Here is a 19,921-nt window from a genome sequence, read left to right as displayed (position 1 = left end):
GGCTTGGGGTTTCCTCCCGAGGGGCGCAGGGGTCCGTGCTGGGGGTCGAGCCTGAATCAGCCCAGGGTGTGGGGCAGCTTCCAGCCTGGGACTCTCTCGGGCGCTTGTGGCCTCTACGCTCCCGGCGGAGGCTGAGTGACCGAGCTGCCCCCTGGGTGGGTCCGCACAGACCCCCGGCCGCGGAGACAGGGACAGCAGGGCCCGCGTGCAGCCCTGACGCCCCCCCGCCCTCTCCCTGTAGGCCCCCCTTTGTGCCCGGAGCCAGCAAGGACCAGCTCCCCGACTTCCAGCTCCCCGCGCCCCGGCGGAAGCTCTACAGCGCGGTGCCCGGGCGGCTCTTCGTCGTCGTCAAGCCATACCAACCCCAAGTGGACGGCGAGATCCCGCTGCACCGCGGGGACAGGGTCAAAGGTCAGTGTCACCCGCCCCCGCTCCCTCTGCTCGGAGACGGGCTCTCTCCCGCCGGCTGCGCCATGTGAGGGTGTGAGCACGTGAGGGTGAGCCGGGGATGGGGGTCCCAGAACACGTTCCGGACACCGAGCCCACAGGGCCCCCCGACAGGGTCCCTGAACAGCGGGACGGGCAGCACGACCGCTGTTGGCAGTAGCCGTGCCCAAGTCTCTCCTGCGGCTGGACCCCTGGCCTGGGCCCGGCGGGCCTGTCCCGCCCCCGCATTGCCCTGCCCGTCTCAGCCCGGGGGCCGCTGAGCCCACAGCCCCGGGCAGTCATCCTCCCCAGGGACTCCAGCGCCCCAGCCCACCAGGGCTGCAGGGGGCAGCTCCTGCCCTGGCTCCTGTGTGCTCCTCCGCCCTACGAGCTGATGACCAAGCGCTGGGTCGAGGTAGACATGGCCACTTGGGGGGGACAGTCGGAGGGGACGGTCACAAGGGGGGACGGGCAGGGCTGGAGTGATAGCACAGCGGGTAGGGCGTTTGCCTTGCACGCGGCCGACCCGGGTTCAAATCCCAGCATCCCATATGGTCCCCTGAGCACCGCCAGGGGTAATTCCTGAGTGCAGAGCCAGGAGTGACCCCTGTGCATCGCCGGGTGTGACCCAAAAAGAAAAAAAAAAAACAAGGGGGGACGGGCAGTAGCAGGGAGTCACTAGGTGGGTATGGCCACGAGGGAGATGGGCACTAGGTGGGGACGTCACTCGGGGATGATCACCAGGGGGGATGGCCACTAGGAATCGTCACTAGGTGGGAACAGTCACTGTGGGATGGTCACTGGGGGGACGGTCACTGTGGGATGGGCACTGTGGGGACGGTCACTGGGGGACGGTCACTGGCGGGATGGTCACTGGGGGGATGGTCACTGTGGGATGGTCACTGGGGGGACGGTCACTAGGGGACAGTCACTGGGGGACAGTCACTGTCGGGATGGTGACCAGGGGGCGGGTAATCCTGCTGTTCATGGACACGGGGCCCACACCTGTCTCAGGGCAGGGCCCTGAGTACTAGTTCCTGGGGTCACCTGCTTTCCCACCCCTCACCCCTCCACCTGCTCTTTCCGGCCGCGACTTGGGGCCGGGCACCAGCAGCAGCTGCCTGGCCTCCTCCCAGGGACACGGGATCCCCTGGGCTTCCTGGGGACAGACCCCGGAGGGGGGCTCACGCCGCTCGGGGGCGACCCTCCCTCCTTCCTGCGCGTCTCCCTCCTGGGGTGCAGTGGGGCCATCGGGGACCACCCGCCACTCCCGGGGGCCCTGAGTCCACCCCGGCACCAGAAACACAGGGGAGTTTGGGGGGAGCACTCCGAGCAGTGCTCAGGGCTGACTCCTGTGCTCTGTGCTCAGGGGTCATTCCTGGCAGTGCTTGGGGGACCCTGTGGAGTGCTGGGGATTGAACCTGGGTCAGCCGAGTGCAAGGCCAGTGCCCTGCCCACCGCACTCTCTCCAGGTCGATGAATGAGCAACTGAGTTGCCCCAGGAGCCTCCCCGGGGAGCAGAGGGCGGGCACAGGCCTCGGGGTCAAGCCCACATGCGGCCCCTCTGTGGCCCCTGGAGACCAGAGGCCTGGGCCGGACCACTTGGACTGAGGGCACCTGGGCCGCCACCCCCACACCCCTCTCACACACCCACTCTCCCCGGCGCCCCGCCCCCGTCCCTCACCCCAACTCCGGGCCCTGAGAGTTCCCTGATGTAGGTGTCCTGTGTCGTGTCCCCAAGGAAGACGCTGGGGAGTTGGGGCAGAGGCAGGGGACTCGGGACCCTCCTGTTCATCGTCTCCCCAGGGGGACAGGAGGAAGCAGCCACGAGCCCCCGTGCCACATGGACACGGCGGCCCCGAGCACACGGTCTGCACGCTGTGGGGCTTGACCCCCCGGCACCCGCGTCCTTGGGGGGCCAGGGCCTGGTGCCCAGGCGAGGGGAGGGTCTTTGCAGGAGAGGTGGGCCTGCCCCCCCCCCGCCCCAGGCCTCCGGTTCCTGCAGAGCCCAGGAGGGAGGGGCGGTCATTAGATTCAGGGAACAGAGAGACGGGACAGCGGGAGGCTGCTGGTCCCGCAAGTGACCACCGGGATTGGATCCCCGGCATCACACAGGGTCCCCGAGCCCCACCAGGAGTGAGCCCTGAGCACCACCGAGTGTGCCCCCAGAGCGGAAACACCGTTTTCTTCAAGGAGCCTGAGGGAGAGAGGAAAGCAGCGGGGGATGGGCGGGGGGGTAGCGGGGCCGTCTCGGGGTGGACGCACCGGGAGGGAGCGGGTGACTCTGCAGCGCTGCTGGGAAACTGTCACCCAGCCCTCCCCCGGGGGCCAGACACCCCCTCCCCGCTTGTTCTGTGTCCGCGGTGAACCCCCACCTCTCAGCTGCTCGCAAAGGCCTGTGGGCCCCCACGGCCGTCAGACCCCACCTCTCCCCTCCGACCCCGACGTGGCGGACGTGCATCTGATCACGCAGTGACTCTGGGCACGGGAAGCAGAAAGAGGGTCTCTGTGGGGGCTGTGGGGGGCTGTGCCCCCACCTCCCGCCGGCCCACCCACTGACTCTCGCCCTCCTGGTTTCCAGTTCTGAGCATCGGCGAAGGGGGCTTCTGGGAAGGCAGCGCCCGCGGCCACATCGGCTGGTTCCCGGCAGAGTGCGTGGAGGAGGTGCAGGGCAAGCCCACGGACGCACCGGCCGGTAAGACGGGGTGCGGCCTCACGCGCCCACCTGCGGGGGCACATCCGAGCGGGCGGGGGGAGACGGTCTGTGCACACACGCGCGCACGGGGGCCTGGCTGCGGGGCCTGGCCCCTGGGAGAGGCCTTGGGGGCCGGCCTGAGGCCCCTCCTTGGGGCCTGGCGCCGGGAGCTCGCGTGGTTTGGCGCGTCGGGGGAACCTGCTCGGGGAACTCGGTTTGCCGGGGGAGTCCGCACAGTGCTCGGCGGGGTTGCCCCGTGGTTCTGAGCCGTGGCCAGTGGCCAGTTGTTGGACGGGTGCGAGGGGGCACATTGTGATGGGGACGGACGGGGCCAGACCTGTGAGGAGACGAGTCCCGGTCAGCTTGTCCACTCTGGAACATGGGCTCTGGGCCCTGAGGGCCTGACTGTGCTCCAGGCCCTGCGGGTGTGTCTGTCCAGCCATGGTGCCGTGGGGGGCTCCCTCATCGTTGTTGCAGGTCCCACTGGGACCCCACCCTGGCCATCCTGGGCTTCCCGGGCCCCTGGCCCACACCCTCCGCCCCAGCTCCCGGCCTCTGGCTCCCGCTGATGCTTCCTTGTGGGGCTCAGCCAGGCCTGTCGGAGGATTTTCTGCCCAGGAGTGTCCGTTCCTACTGACCACAGCAGGGGCCCTAACAGTCCAGAGTCGGGTGGTCACCCCGAACCTCGCCTGGGACTGGGCTGGCGTGAGTCTGGGGGGCCTGTGCTGGGTGGGTGCTGGTCGGCAGGCAGAGGGGGCTGTGTTTCTGGGGTGGGGTCCCTCTCCTGACCCATCCAGCACACAGCCTGGCCGGCTGCCATCAGCGACGGGGCAGCCTCGGTCTGTGGGTTGCTGGGTCTGTCCCCACATGTCTGTCCCCCGTTTCCTGTTCTTCCATCTGGGCTGGTGGGGACAGACCCTGGCAGGGGCCTCGGAGAGCCTGTCTTGGGGCACTCGTGTGGTTTCTCTCAGGGAGACGCTCCACGTCCACATGCCCCAGGGCAGCTCCTTGGGTCAGCTGCCAAACGCTGGACGCCGCTCCTGGCTCCTTCCCACTTCCCAACCCTCCGTGGCCCGTGATGGGGGTCTGGGGACCCCAATGACCACTCCCACCTTGAGTCACAGTGTCCCCAGCACCAGGGTCTACTGCCCTTCTTCGCCAGCTGGAACTTCTGCCTGCCCGCGTGTCCAGCCATCCTTGGTGGCACCATGTCCCCAATATTGGGTTGAGGACGGGGCTGGGGAGCGTCAGGGGGGCAATGTGCCTCGTGCCCTTCACTCCTGTGTCGGGGTGTCCCACCAACGGAAACCGCCTGGAAAGGGTCAGGCAGACTCGGGGCCACGAACCAAGCACCCAAGGTCGGCAGGAGACCCCAGAATAGGGCCGGGACAGGGGCGCAGGCCGAGGGAGTCCCCGGTGCTGCAGAGGACTGGACTCAGATCTTCTTGGCTTGCGATTGGCCCAAGGAAGGGGGCAGGGCCCTGTTGGATCCCTTCACATCCTGTGATTGGCCCGCGAAAAGGGCGTGGCCTGGTTGGAGCCTTCACGACCTGAGATTGGCCCAAGGAAGGGGTGGGGCCCGGTTGGATCCCTTTGCGTTCTGCGATTGGCCCAAGGAAGGGGTGGGGCCCAGTTGGATCCCTATGCGTTCTGCGATTGGCCCAAGGAAGGGGTGGGGCCTGGGTGGATCCCTTTGCGTCCTGTGATTGGCCCAAGGAAGAGGCGGGGTCAGATTGGATCCCGAATGGGCAATGGGGAGGAAGTACTTCCCAGGAGGTGGCTGCTGGGACCCACTGATGGATGAGTCGATTCGAAGCCAGGAACGCCCTTGGGCCACTGTCACCAAAGGTCACAGCTGATGTTAGCAGAGACCAAACCATCCCCTGAGGTCCCCCACCCCCGGCCAGGATGTAGTCCCCCCTCCCAGTCAAGGACGCGGACCAGCAGCCCCACCTGGACTTTGGGGTGCCACGTGCACAGCCGGGGTCTGGGGGCACAGCTGCTGTGACTCCCTGGGAAGTGCCATGGCCCGTGGGTTACTGCCCTCTAGCAGGTGGGGTGTATCTACAGGTGAACCTGTGCCCGTGACTTCTAGAAGCTTCTAGGAGCGGAGCAAGGTGGAGATCAGGTCGCGGGTGAGACGGGCTGACCGCACACACACCGCGCCCCCCACTCCTCTGCTCTGGCCTCGGAGGTCTGTACCCCCATGTGAGTGCCCCCTGGGGCATCTGGGCTCTGGGGAGACGATCGTCCATGCTGTCCCCCCTGGTCAGTGCCCGTCCAAGGCTTCGGGGCGTTCAGTGCAGCTCCGCTAGTTCCTTCGGAGTCCGAGCACTGTCTGTGGGGCTGTATTGGCTGTTTGGATCAGATGGGGGGGCACGTCACCCCACCCATAGCCAAGCTGGCCCCTGGTGGCCCCGCTGCCCGTGGCCTGCTGGCACCCGAGGAGTGACCGGTTGGCTGGTTTTTGCATTGACTGGGGTAGGGCGGCGCACGGTGACGCTCTGGGGGGAGGGGTCCCACGCGCAGAACCCCAGCCTGGCGCTCGTCTCCAGCGGACGACACCCACACAGTGCTCGGTGCCCGCAGTGGCTTTGGGGACCCTGGTGGCCCAGTTCCCGCTTTAAAAATAGGTGCAGGGTCGCTTATTCAGGTCACTCGCAGAGGAGGCGGGGTGCAGGTTCCTGGAGGCCGCTGAGGCCCCGGGAGGACGCCCGGCTCCAGGCCCGCTGGAGGGGGCTCGACGGGCGGGGGGGGGGCGCTCAGGCAGGCCCCCGCTGTGACACGAATAACAACGGTTCCCCATCTGCCTGTTCTGTCCAGCTCGGAAGCCACGCTGGCCACCACCCCTTCCCGGGAGGTGTTCAGGACGCCGCAGGGCCCTCTCGGACACCCACGTGCCCGCGGGGGAAATTGCCCTCCGGCGTGGCTTCAGGAACAGCGGGATCTGGTGTGCCGGGGGGTGCCCAGGGCAGCTCTCTCCCTCCTCCCTGGCAGCTCTCCTCTCTGGCCACAGCTGGGCCTGGTGCCCTCCTGGCTCCCGGCTCTGAAGGGGGGGGGCTTTGTCTTGCCCACCTGTTGCGCAAAACCCCCTGGACTGCCCCCGCCCCCGCAGCTGGGGACCGGGCCAGGGCTGGGTCAGGGCCCGGGGGCAGGCAGGAGGAGGTGTCTGTGACCTGGGAGCTGGACAGGCCAGGCTGTCACCCCGTGTCCCGTGTCCCTGGGGCGGGGCCAGCAGACCCGGCCCTGTCCACAAAGTCCCCTCAGTCACGAGTGCGCCAGCCACGGCCAGAGGCCACCGTGTTTCATGGAAGAGTCTGGGCGGACGGACGGCTCCGTGAGCACTGGTGTCGGCTGGAATATTAGTGAGCAGCCCCGTGCCGGCTGCAGAGGAGTCATGGGTGGGTCCCTGGTGAAAGAGAAATGGCTCAGTTTGGTGAAAGGCGTGCCCCACCCCCACCACCTTCACAGTGGTTTGTTTATTTATTTATTGGGGGGTCACACCCGGCGATGTTCAGGGGTTACTCCTGGCTCTGCACTCAGGAATTACTCTGGCCTTGCTCAGGGGACCATATGGGATGCTGGCATCGAACCCGGGTCAGCCGCGTGCAAGGCAAACACCCTCCCCGCTGTGCTACCGCTCCAGCCACCACACGGTTCATTAAAACATGCTCCCGGCCACGCCCCCGAGCTCTGCCAGGCCAGGCCGCCCTCTGGGGTCCCGTTGGTCGGGGTTGCCCGGGCCCCAGCCCCCAGCAGCCCTGGCCCAGGTCAGCGGGGCCCCCACTGTCCCTCCTGCCACTCCAGGGGTGCGGAGGGAAGTGTCAGCCTGGGCGGGTGATGTGTGGCGGACAGCGTGCCCCGCCCCGCCCCCCAGCCCTAGTGGGCGCCTTCCCGGCCCCGGGCCAGGCTGCAGCGCGCTGCCCCTCTGACCGGTAGGGGGGCAGGGGTCACTGTGGAAGGTGCAGGAGGGGGCCGGGGGGGCCCCCTGTCCTTGGCCCACAGAACAGGTGACTGGTGCCGCCCTCAGCCTGGCCCGCAGCACGTCAGGTGGGGACTCGTCCGTGTTGGGGACGTTGGGCCCCTCCCCCGGCACCAAGCTGGGCTCACGGCGCAGGCTGCCTGGGGGTGGGCACAGTGGGCACGAGGATGGGCACGGGGGGGGGCTGGGGGGGCCAGGCCAGGAGTGACCCGGCTGTGCAGAACGTGGGGCTTCTCGGGAGTGACCCAGAGTCACCAACCCGTCCAGCGCCTGCCCCCCCCAGCCTGCAGGCCCAGTGCGCCCGCCCTGGCCGCCCCCCGCCCCCCGCCCCGCGGCCGCGGCTCCTTCTGGGGAAGGCGGGCCATCATATGGCGCCCGCGGGGGGCGGCGGGGATGTTGTTTTTGGCTGCTCTGAAATAGACACTGGGAAGGATCCGGGATCATGAATAAACATCGGCTTCTGGGGGCCGCCCGCCCCTCCCCCGGGCGGATGCCACCCGCGGCAGCCCCGGATTCTGATTTAAGACCCACGTCGGCAAGGCAGTGGCCAGCTCCTGCCGGGCGGGGACATGTGCCCCGCACACCCCGGAAGCCCCGGGGAGTCACCAGATCGGGGTGCAGAGGGGTTTCGAAGGCCGACCTCGCTGACCCCCGCCTTGTGTGGCCCTCACGCCCCCCACCAGGGCCTCAGACGGTGCCCAGCACCCAGCAGCACTCTCTGGGGGCTGGACGTGCCCTGGCCTGTCCCCTGGACGGGCAGACATGCTGCTCCCACAAGGTCCTTGTCCCCGTAACGCCCCGCCCCCGGCCCCACCCCGGGCTGCCCTCTGTCCCCCCCACCGGGCCTGTCCTGAGACATCCGCCGTACTGCTGAGCATGGCTGGAGCCTTGTTCCAGAACTCTCCATCAAAGGCTGAGCTCTGGCCCCTTGTCCCCTCGCCCAGGACCCCAGGCGACACCTTTTCTCACCCAGTGTTTGGTTTTGACACCGATGGAGGAGGCCCCAGGGGTACCCTTGGGGTCTCAGTGGTCAGAGTGGGGGGGCAGGGTGCCCCACGGCTGCAGGCCCTCTGAGCCGGGCAGGTGGCTGGAACGATGGGCAGGGCGCCCCAGGGGAGTCTCAGCCCCGGCTTAGGGAGTCTTCTGGGACCCAAAGATGCCGTGGGCGGTGATCTGGGGGTGACCTCTGCCCGTCTCAGCGGCCCTTCTGAAGAAGGCCCCTATTGAGACGCCGGAGGCCCGTGGGGAGCACCGTTCCCGGAGCTGGGCAGCTCGTCACCGAGGCTGCGGGCCCCATGGACATGGACTCGGCCTTCGGCTAACCCTGAAGGGGCCAGTGCACCGGGCTGAGGCTCTGGCCACACTAGGCGGGGCCTGGGTTATTCCCGGCAGGGTCTGGACCGTGCTGGGCAGATCTGGACCATGCTGGGCGGGTCTGGGCCGTGCTGGGCGGGGTCTTTGCGGGGTCTGGGCCGTGCTGGGTGGGGTCTGGGCCGTGTTGGGCGGGGTCTGGACGGGGTCTGGGCCGTGCTGGGTGGGGGGGTCTGGGCAGGGTCTGGGCCGTGCTGGGTGGGGTCTGGGCGGGGTCTGGGCCACGCTGGGCGGGGTCTGGGCCTGCTGGGCGGGGCCTTACTTTAGTTATGCTGGTTGGGGTATGGATCCACCTGGGGCGGGGGGCGGGTCTGGGCCCACACTGGGCGGGGCCTTAGTTATGCTGGTTGGGTTATGGATACACCTGGGCGGGGTCTGGGCCCACCTGGGCAAGTCTGGCCCACCTGGGTGGGGTTCTGCCGCGCCGAAGCCTGGAAGCAGCAGGGCAGGGTGGGCGCCGCCTGTCCACTCCTCTCGCGTTGGCCCGCGCTGGACTGTGGCCTCAGCAGCACGGACGGCCGCAGCCGGGTCAGCGCTGGGCAGCATCACGACGCCCCTCGGCTCGCGCCCCCGAAGATGGAAAACCACCTCCGCCGAGAGCAGGGACTGGCCTCCTGGGGGGGGTCTCCCCGCGCCCCTCCCCCTCCCGAAATTCCCCGCCGCCTCTGGGTCCCCGGCCGGTGTCCGGCCGGCCACTGGCCGCGTGTGGCGGGCGGGGGCGCCCTCTGCCGGCGCCGCGGCGCGCTGCAGCCCTGGCTGGGCGCTGGGGGCGGGGTGGGGAGCCCGCTCGCCCCGGGGGGCTGCTGGGGAGAGGGGCTGCGCGCTCCTGCCCAGGCCCCTGTTGCCGGGAAGGGGGGCTTCATGGGGCCACTCCCGGACATGAAGGCGAGGTCGTGGCCTGCTGCCCTCCAGGACCGCGGGCTTCCGGAGCCGACACCCAGCCGGCGGGCAGCGCCGTGGAGGCCGGCGGCCCCTCTGGTCGTCGAGTCGGGGGAGGAGGGGCCTCGCTCCCGGGGCCTCCCACACCCAGAGGGTCAGTCACGCCCCGCAGACCTGCGGCGTCTGCCTTTTCACTCCTGCCCTGCACTGGCCGTTGAGGTCCGTCCTGTTCAGCGGCGCCTTTGTGCAGACAGGCGGGACATTCCCATGGGCGGGCACGGTGTCCTGTGGACGGTCAGCGTGTTCCGTGGGCGGGCAGGGTGTCCCGTGGGTGGGCAGCGTGTCCCGTGGGCGGGTAGGGTGTTCTGTGGATGGGCAGGGTGTTCCGTGGATGGGCAGGACATTCCCGTGGACGGGCAGGGTGTCCCGTGGGCAACAGGGTGTCCCGTGGACGGGCAGGGTGTCCCATGGGCAACAGGGTGTCCCGTGGACGGGCAGGGTGTCCCGTGGGCAACAGGGTGTCCCGTGGACGGGCAGGGTGTCCTGTGGGCGGGCAGGGTGTCCCGTGGGCAGCAGTGTCACAGACAGGTGCTGAAGGCCAGCCCCGTGCACGTGTGCAGGGTACCTGTACTTTTCTGTCTCTTGTCACTTCGTTTGGGGCCCCCCCGGCTGTGTCAGGCTTACTCCTGGCTCTGTGCTCAGTCCTGGCTAGCTTGGGGGGGCCGGAGCTTCCCTGCTGTGGCATCTCTCCGGCCAGTGTGCGGCCTCGGGGCTCACCTCTGCGTGGCCCCCTGAGCACACACAGCTGGGGGCCCACCCGGCCAGGGCGGCCCCTCGGGGCCGTGCCGTCCTTGAGCGTGGCCCAGATACGGGCGCGGGCTGCCTGACCCAGTTCTCGTTCCTGAAGAGCCGCCTCTTCGCGGACGGTCCTAGAAGGCGTCTGACCGTGTCGTTCATCATGCAACGGGGACACGGAGAGCAAAGGAGGGCAGGTGGCAGCTGGCCAGACCAGCCGCAGGCCGCCCTACTTACTGACAGCGGCCGCCTGTCAGACACGCGCAGGCTGCCCCGCCACTCCGCCTCCCGACCCCCCACCCGACCCCCCCGCCACTCCGCCTCCCGACCCCCCACCACTCCGCCTCCCGACCCCCCCGGCCACACCGCCTCCTGACCCCCCCACCCGGCCACACCCCCTCCCGACCCCCCCCCGGCCACTCCGCCTCCCGACCCCCCCGGCCACACCGCCTCCCAACCCACCCCCCCGGCCACACCGCCTCCTGACCCCCCCGCCACACCGCCTCCCGACCCCCCCGGCCACTCTGCCTCCCGGCCCCCCCCCAGCCACACCGCCTCCCGACCCCCCCGCCACACCACCTCCCGACCCCCCCGGCCACTCTGCCTCCCGGCCCCCCCCCCCGGCCACACCACCTCCCGACCCCCCCGCCACACCGCCTCCCGACCCCCCCACCCGGCCACACCCCCTCCTGACCCCCCCCCCCGGCCACTCCGCCTCCCGACCCCCCCACCCGGCCACACCGCCTCCCGACCCCCCCGCCACACCGCCTCCCGACCCCCCCCGCCACACCACCTCCCGACCCCCCCACCCGGCCACTCCGCCTCCCGACCCCCCCACCCGGCCACACCGCCTCCCGACCCCCCCGGCCACACCACCTCCCGACCCCCCCCGCCACACCGCCTCCCGACCCCCCACCCGGCCACACCGCCTCCCGACCCCCCTGCCACACCACCTCCCGACCCCCCCAGCCACACCGCCTCCCGACCCCCCACCCGGCCACACCGCCTCCCAACCCCCCACCCGGCCACACCGCCTCCCAACCCCCCCCCCACACACACACCGCCTCCCGACCACACTCCCTGCCCAATCCACCCACTCACTCTCACTCACTGATTCTCACCCACTCATTCACTGATTCACCTACTCACTCATTCACTGATTCACCCACTCATTCACTGATTCACCCACTCACTCATTCACTGATTCACCCACTCATTCACTGATTCACCCACTCACCCATTCACTGATTCACCCACTCACCCATTCACTGATTCACCCACTCACTCATTCACTGATTCACCCACTCACCCATTCACTTATTCACCCACTCACCCCTTCACTGATTCACCCTTTCACTCCTTCACTGATTCACGCACTCTCTCACCCCTCTCACTGATTCACCATGTCACTATAATTCAGGTTCGCCCACTAAGCCACTCATTTATTCATTGATTCACCCATTCGGTCACTGCCTCACTCACTCACGGTTTCGTCCACTGGCTCATACGTTCGCTGATTCACCCTTCACCCGCTCTCTGGTTCATGCACTCCTTCACTCCTTCCTTCAGTTCCTCCCTCACTCGTTCACTGTTTGATCCACTGGCAGGCTGGTCCCAAGAAGCCAGGGAGCCGGCCGCACCCCTGCACCCCCCAGCCCACCCCCACTGCTGACTCCCGGGGTGCAGCACTCGGGTCTGCAGCCTGCACCCACCCCAGCACCCCCTTCCCGGGCGGGTGACTGCGCCTTCCTGTGCCCTCCACAGCCCGCCCCACCCCTGCTTCCCCTCCCCTCTCACTGGCCTCCCCCTATTTCCACTGCCCCTTCCTCAGGGAGTACCCACCCTTTGCCCCCCTGTGCCCTCTCCACAGCCTTCCCCCATCTGAACCCCCCTCTGCCCTCCTGAGGGCCCCCCTCCCCTCCCTGCCCCTCCCCCCATGCCCTTTTCCCCCCACCCCAACCTCTTCTACCCCTCCCCCCCTCCCCCACTCCCGCTGGATGCTTCTCCTATGGGGGTCCCTGCGGTGTGCCTGTCCCCTGTGAGAGCGTATGTCCTTCCCGCCTCTGTCACCTGGTCAGGTGCAGCCCTCAGCCTGCCCACCCCCACCGCAGTGGCTGCGGACCACCCTTTCCCCTCCTCCCACCCTCTGTACAAGGCTCTGAGCGTCTCTGCACTCCCCAGGATGGAGGGGGGTGGGGAGGGGGTGGCAGGGCCCGACAGCCACCAGACAACCACCCAGGAATTCGGGAGTGGGGGGACGAACCCAGGTGGAACATTCTAGAATCTTTGATTTTCTTCTATTTTTTTTCAAAACTTGCAGTGAGGGGCTGGAGCGATAGCACAGCGGGTAGGACGTTTGCCTTGCACGCGGCCGACCCGGGTTCGAATCCCAGCATCCCATAGGGTCCCCCGAGCACCGCCAGGGGTAATTCCTGAGTGCAGAGCCAGGAGTAACCCCTGAGCATCGCCGGGTGTGACCCAAAAAGCAAAAAAAAAAAAAACTTGCAGTGAGGGACCTAGCATGAAATCCACCCGGTCACAGTGAGTGATCAGGCGGCGCCTGGGGCACTCAGGGTGGAACAGCCACTGGCACCTTTAATTCTAGAACGTTCTCTTCAGCCTGTTGGCGCCCGGTCTCCCTGTGGACACCGGCGTCCCCCGCCCCATGCACAGCACCCACCCACCATCCATGCCCGTCTCTGCAAACGTCCCTTCTCCGTGCGTGGCACACGCGTGGGTCTCGGACCCATCACCTACACGCTGGGTCTGCCGGACCCCGGGGCCTGGCCGCTCTGTCTGTCCCTGGGAGCGTCTGTGGAGGGGACGAGGCGCCTTTGGTGAGCGTCGCGGGGCGACACCGCTGGGTCTCGCTGCCCCCGCGATGGGGGCCCTTCTGAGAGTGCTCACCCCGGGGGCCAGCTGGCCACCGCACAGGGCACTGGCCGCCCGGCTGCACAGAGGCCCAGCACGCAGCGGGCATCTGCCACGGGGCTCCCAGCGCCTGCGTCGACGCCCACGCACGCCCCCTGGGCCAGTGGGCCCGCCCGGCCGGCCCTGTGCCCCACGGCCTCCGCCCGCACACGCCCCCCAGACAGCCGGGGGTCCAGCCCGAGCCTTCGCAGCCCCCCGAGGACTCAGGACTCAGCGTGGCTCCGAAGCTCCCGCGGCCGCGCGCGCGTCCCCCGCGACGCCAGTCACCCTCGCGGCAGCCCACTTCTCCGGCGTGACGGCTGATGGGAGCAGAAACACTGCCGCTAAAATTAGAGCGAGAAAATGGAGTTGTTACGAAACAAAAGGGGAGCCGGCAGGTACGCGGCGGGGGCGGAGCCAGCCCACCTGTTAGAGCCGCGCGCCCGCCCCACCCCTGCCGCGCTCCCGCCTGCCCGTCCAGGGCCCACGGCGGCCGCGCGGAGCCAGTGGGGTGCGGAGATGTGTCGAGGCACCAGCTGAAGAGCTGGGGACACTCGAGGCCTCCTGGCGCCTGCGGAGGGAGACCCCCACCCCCCTTCCCCACCTGCTTCCCGCTCCGCCGCAGGGTGGGTCCCTCGGTCCCCAGCCCCCCTGTCTCTGCATCCGCTCAGGTTCATAGCGGCCCCTCGTGATGCGAGACAGGAGGAGGTTCAGTCTCTGATGGAGCGCACTGAGTGCGGCACCTGTGGCTCAGCCTTGGGTGTGGCATAACTAACGGCGTGGCACCAGCGTGGTTAGAGAGGACCCCGCGGGCCTCTTGGCTGGCCTGGGCCCCAGGCTCAAGGTGGACGGGCTTTTTCCGAGAGGTCCCCGTCCTCGGCACACAGCCTCATGCCTCACGGCGGCTGCTCCCGTTCCTGCCATCACATCCTCGTCCCGGCTGAGGGCAAGGGAAAGACAACGGCTCCCTGCTCCCTCCCTCGAAGGGCTGCAGCAGGGCGCCTGCTCCTGGCGGGGGCTGCTGGCTCCGCAGAAGCCCCGGGAGGCTGAGGGAGAGGCAGTCTGCGTCCCAGTGCCGCCTGCCTCCGGGGAAGTGTGAGGGGTTGACTCGACCCCTCCTGGGAGGCCCCTCCTAGGGGACCGCGTTTCCATTTCCAGGGCCTGCCCCTCCTGGCCTGCTCCCCAGAGGGCCCCTCTGGAGCCCCTCATGGCTCGGCTGGAGACGCCCCTGGGGGAGGGCAGGGACGCTGGGGGGGGGGGGAGAAGCCGGGATTCCCGCCAAGGAGGCCTCAGGCTGGGGACAGGCCCCACGTGGTCAGCGCCTGCCCCGGCCTCCCGGCCCCGCGTCCCACGGACTCTCGCCGGCTCTGCTCTTGGGCTGCTGTCCAGCTCGCGCCTGTGTCCACGGGCAGCTCCCTCGGCCTTAGAGTCCAGGACGGGACTTCAGGCGGGCCGGCCCCAGGCGCCAGCGGGAGGAACCTGTTCCCCTGAGAACCTGCTCGCGGGCAGCTGGGGGACGCGGGACGCGTGTGGAGACGGCGGCGGCACGGTTGGTTCTGTGACGGGCTGGAGGGACGCGCCCTCCCCGGACCCTGAGAGGCTCAGGCGCGGCCCTCACCAGACCCGCCCGAAGCGCGTGCCCGGCCCTGAGCTGACTGGCAGCACGCACAGGAGGGACTCGGTGACCAGCCCTGGCCACGGCCACGGTCAGAGCAGGTGGCTCCCTGCACAGCCACACACTCATACGTACACACTCACACACACCTTCACACTTATACTCACAGCCACACACACACCCTCACACTCATACACAGCCATACACACCCTCATACACATACACAGCCACACACTCATACACATTCACACAAATACACAGCCACACACTCATACACATTCACACACCCTTACACACATACATACCCATACGTATCCACATACTCACACACTCTCACACACAGCCATTCACCCTCACACACATACACACTCATACACAGCCACACACTCATACACATTCACATACACCCTTACACACACTCATATACAGCCATACACATCCTCACACACATACACACACAGCCACACACACTCTCACACGCATATACATATACCACACATACACATTCACACACACACCCTCACACGCATATACACAGCCACACACTCATACACGCACACCCTCACACACACTCATGCACACATTCAAACACACACATATACATTTGCACATACCCTCACACACATACACACTTATACACACATGCATTTACACACACATACACCTCTCACACTCATATACTTATATACACTCATACACCCTCACACACATACTCATACACACCCACACACGCATACACTTGTGCATATCCGCACACTTACACATAACCCTTACACACATATATGCATTTATACACTCATATACCTGTGCACATCCATGCAGACACTCACACACATCCACACTCACTTGTACTCATACACACACTCATAGACACACACCTATACACACTCATACAGATACAAATGCTGATACACATCCACACACTTACACACCCTCATACACACTCACTTATACACACATTCATGCATCTGTACATATGCATTCACACGCTTTACACACCCTCACTTGTACACATTTACACATTCACACATTGCACTCATACTCCCGTACATGCTCATACATACACACACGCATTCCCACAGCCTCATAACATGCTCTCACGCACACATTCATGTACACCCTCATACATACATACACTTACACACATACACACACTCATACACAGCCATACACACCCTCACACTCATACACACTGTTGGTCTCTCCCGGAAGTGCTGGCCATGAGCCCACACTTGCCTTGTCCTCCTGCTGCCGTGTCTGTGGTCTCTGCCCCGTGTCTCCCCTCGCCGGTCAGGCCAGGACTGACCCTGGCACGGCTCCCTGTTGGCTGACTGGTCTTTAAGGCTGTTTGTGGCTGAAACCCTTTGAGCAGAACTCCTCGGGCCGTCATGCCTGCCCAGGACACGCGTGGTGTGGAAAGGCACAGACGGGGGGGGGGCAGCTAGAGGGGTGGCCACAGGGGAGCATGGGTGGAGAGACAGATGACAGACAGGGGCACAGACAGGCTGATCGATGGGCGGATGCATGGTCAGGGGTGGGTGGACGGTGGGTAGACGGGTAGTAGTTGAGTTGCCTGTGGGGGATGTGGATAGACAGATGGGTGTAGGGGTGGGAGGGCGCGTGGGTATGTGATTGGGTGGATGACAGAGGGGCGGCGGATGGAGCTAGGGTGGATGATGGGTGGGCGTGTGGGTCAGTGGATGGTGGGATAATGGGTATATGGATGGAGGGATGGTTGAGTAGTGGATGGATGGGTGGATGGATGGACGGATGGATGATGGATGGATGGATGATGGGTGGATGTTGGGTGGATGGATAATGGATGGGTGGATGGATGATGGGTGTGTGGATGGATGATGGGTGGATGGGAGGATGATGGCTGGATGATGGGTGGATGTTGGATGGATGGGTGATGGATGGATAATGGATGGGTGGATGAATAATGGATGGATGGATGGGTGATGGATGTGTGGATGGATGATGGGCGGATGGATGGGTGATGGATGGGTGGATGGATGATGGGCGGATGGTCGCCTGCATGATGGGTGATGGATGACGGATGAGGGAGAGTGTATCGTTTCATGGCGGCGTGCAGCTCTGCCCCGGGTTCTGAGAAGAGTTCTCTGGTGTGGGAACGCCAGGCCCTCTCAGGAGGCTCGGCGGCCGTGGCGCACCCCTGCTGGAGGAGCATGATCTGGGGCGGGAGGGGGGCACCTCCAGCGGTGGCCACAGGCAGGAAGGCGGGTGCACCCCACATGTGGCAGAGCCCCTCAACCCTGGGGCAGAGCTGGGTCGGCCTTGGGGACAGGGCAGCTGGAGCCAGCTACCTGCATTCTTTCCGCAGGGCGGGGGCAGGGCAGAGCTGGGCTTCCTGCCCAGGGGTGTCCCGAACCCCACGGAGGGCCCGGAAGTGAAGGGTGCAAGGTGGAGGGGGCAGGAGGGACGCGGCATGGGCGAAGCGCCTGCCTGACCTGTCAGTCGTACCCCTGGATTTCCTGGACCCTCGGTCTGGAAGTCACCAGCGTCCTGGGAAAGGGGCGTGTCAGGCCTGCGGGCGTTTCCCAGAACACCGTGTAGGGGGAGCTTGAGCCCCTGGATGGGACCCCGGGCCCCGGGTCCTGCCCAGAGCCAGTGTGAGGCCAGGCAGCGCTCAGCCTGCACCCCCTACCCGGGCCCGCTGTAGAAAGCAAGGCTGGGAGACCCGCAAAGGAGTTCAGCTGACCTGCTCCTGAGGGTTTCAGACCCAGAGGGCGCCAGAGGTGGGCGCACCCGCTGGCTGTGGGGCGGGTCTCCGCAGGGTAGGGCGGGTCTCGGGTGGGGCGGGGCTTGGTGGGTGGGGCGGGGCTAAGTGGGACTGGGTGGAGCTCTTTGAGGCGGGGCTTGGTGGGTAGGGCGGGGCTCCGGATGAGGCGGGGGTTGATGGGCGGGGCTCTGGGTGCTGTGGGCGGAGCTCTGCGGGGAGGGGCTCAGGGTGCCTGTGAGTGGAGCTCTGGGCTCTGAAGCGGGGCGGAGCTCTGTGGAGGTCGGGCTTTGGGGACGGGGTCCTGGGTGCTTGTGGGCGGGGCTCTGTGGCTTGTGGGCGGGGCTCTGGAACGGGGCGGGGATTGGCCGAGTGCTGGTCCCTGTTCAGCAAAGTGTCAGGGATTCGGGCGGTTTTGTGAACCATGCCGCCTCTCCAGGTGGGATCCGGGGGTCAGGGAGTCCCACCGAGCATTTGCAACACCCAGATTTTCCCAGCCCCGCTGACCCCGCCCTGACCACGAGAGGAGGAGGGGCGGGAGGCGCAGGCCCAGGTCACTCCGCGGGCAGCCGGCCTTGCTGACGTCGCTTCCACCTCCTGCGTCCCCTATGCTTCCCCAGCCCCTCGGGAGTAAGTCCCGAGCCCGCCGGTGGCCCAGAAACCCAGATAAATGGGACTGGAAAGAAGGTCGCCCAGCAGGCGGTGTGGACGCACGCGCGGGGGCTCTGATTATTCACACCCCAGTCCCTCGCCGCCGTGAAGTAAAGGTTCGGGTTCCCCGAGTCGAGAGCGATGAGGACTCCCGGGGCCGCGCGGGCGCCGCGCCCACCTCGGGCTTGTCCCTCCCGGACGCTGGCGGGTGCGGGGGTCCCGGCGCCCCTCGGCGCTGTTCCCTCTCTGGCCGCTAGATGGCGGCCGCCGGCACGGAGCGGGGCTGGGCGCGCGGCCCGGGCCGCTGGGGAGCCACCCGGACCCCTTTTCCCTTCATGTCCCCGCCCCCCCCCCCCCCCCGCGCCGCACCCTGGCTCTGCGCGGCGCCAGGGCTGGGCTGGCACGGAGGAACGGCTCCACCAGGTGTCGACTTGGGCGTCCTGTGAGGGCCTGGACAGTCCTGGTCCAGCAGCTGGGGGGAACCAGATGACCCCTCTCCCCCCCCCCCCCCCCCCCGCCTCCCCTAACAGTCTTCAAGGAGATGGGGGAGGGGACCCTGGTGGGAGACCCCTGCCCAGGTCCCTCCCTGCCACAGCCTCTGTGATGTCCCCACGCACACTGGGCCAGCTGCCTCTCCCAGCGCCCCGGGCTTGGCCCACCCCCACCTCCCCACCCTGGGGTCCTGTTGCTCTGTGCCTCGGCTTCCCCTTGTGTAGAAGGGGGAGGGCGCTGGGACTTGCCCACCTGTGTACTCAGGTCGGCGGGGGGCAGAGGCGCTGCTGTCACCGACATACAGTCCCTAGCATCGCAGGCTCGTGCCGTCATTAGCGGGGTTCACCCCCCAGGACCCACTCGGAGCTCTCGGGGGCTCCGTTTACTGTGGTCACATGTGTGTCCCTGCTGTGTCACTGCATGCTCAGAGCTGCCCCAGGCTGTGACCCATCCAGCACCCTTGCCGGAGACACGCCCAGCAGCTCCCGCCAGCCGGGGGAGCCTTGCTGCGTCTCCAGGCGGGCAGAATGCTCCACTGCTGGCGTATGGGGTCTCTCCCCGCGGACCCTCCGGCCTGCAGGACGTGCTGTCCCCTTCCCGCGCATGCTCTGTCTTGCCCGGCCTTTCCCGCGTCTGCTGACTGGGTTGGCTCCCCCTGCGTGTGGACCCGGGGTGGTGGCGGGGGCTTGTGGGGCTTGCACCAGCCTTGCTCCCCGACCCCCAGCCCGGGGTCATTTCCCTTGATTGTGACCCTGGGTCGGCCCCCTGGGGTGTGCGTCTGGGCCCCTGCTCCTGGGGGCGCTGTTTCTGCCCGTGCACTGTCGCTGGCCTGGCTTCTGGTCAGTAACTCGGAAAGTTCCTTTGTCCTAGGAGGCCCGGCCAGTAGGGGCTGGTCACACTTGAAATGATGGAGTCCCGGGTGATAGATAATGGACACGCGATAAATGTGATTTTTATATGTATAGGTTATAAGTTTTTGATTATATAAAATATACAAATATAAAAATATTTTTAAGTGAAGTTAATAAATGATAGTGAGAGCGCCGGAATGACATTTGTCTTGCGCACGTTGACTGGGGCTCGATTTTGGCACATATAGGACCCCCCCAGCACCCCCCAGGAGGGCCCCTGCGCACAGCCTGATGTGGCCCCAACCGGTAGCTAACCCTGTAAATGATCTGATCCGTCTCGGGGAAGTCCAGGTGTCGCTGGGGGGCTTCTCGGTAGCCGTGTCCCCCGAGCCCGGCCTTTCCCTTCTGTGGTTCTGACAAAGGGGTGCTGGGTACTGGGGTGCTGGGTACTGGGGGTCGCCAGCATGGCACGGCAGTGGGACCCCGAGGGGCAGTGCCACTGCGGTGGCCCTGG

The 19,921-nt window shown here is 66.8% G+C and overlaps 1 protein-coding gene across 8 annotated transcripts in view; it reads left to right on the top strand.

The window, feature by feature from the left end:
• The window catches only part of SHANK2 (SH3 and multiple ankyrin repeat domains 2), a 164,605-nt gene that overhangs the window by 47,763 nt on the left and 96,921 nt on the right, over positions 1 to 19,921 (top strand). For all 8 annotated transcript variants that reach the window (XM_055143023.1, XM_055143022.1, XM_055143017.1 and 5 more), the window contains 2 exons: positions 242 to 411; positions 3,008 to 3,121. In XM_055143023.1, coding sequence (XP_054998998.1) covers positions 242 to 411; positions 3,008 to 3,121 — 284 coding nt within the window. The remainder of the gene's footprint in view (positions 1 to 241; positions 412 to 3,007; positions 3,122 to 19,921) is intronic.

Source organism: Sorex araneus, chromosome 6 (genome assembly GCF_027595985.1).
Source record: "Sorex araneus isolate mSorAra2 chromosome 6, mSorAra2.pri, whole genome shotgun sequence".
Taxonomy (NCBI): domain Eukaryota; kingdom Metazoa; phylum Chordata; class Mammalia; order Eulipotyphla; family Soricidae; genus Sorex; species Sorex araneus.
This window is presented reverse-complemented; position numbering and strand designations above follow the sequence as displayed.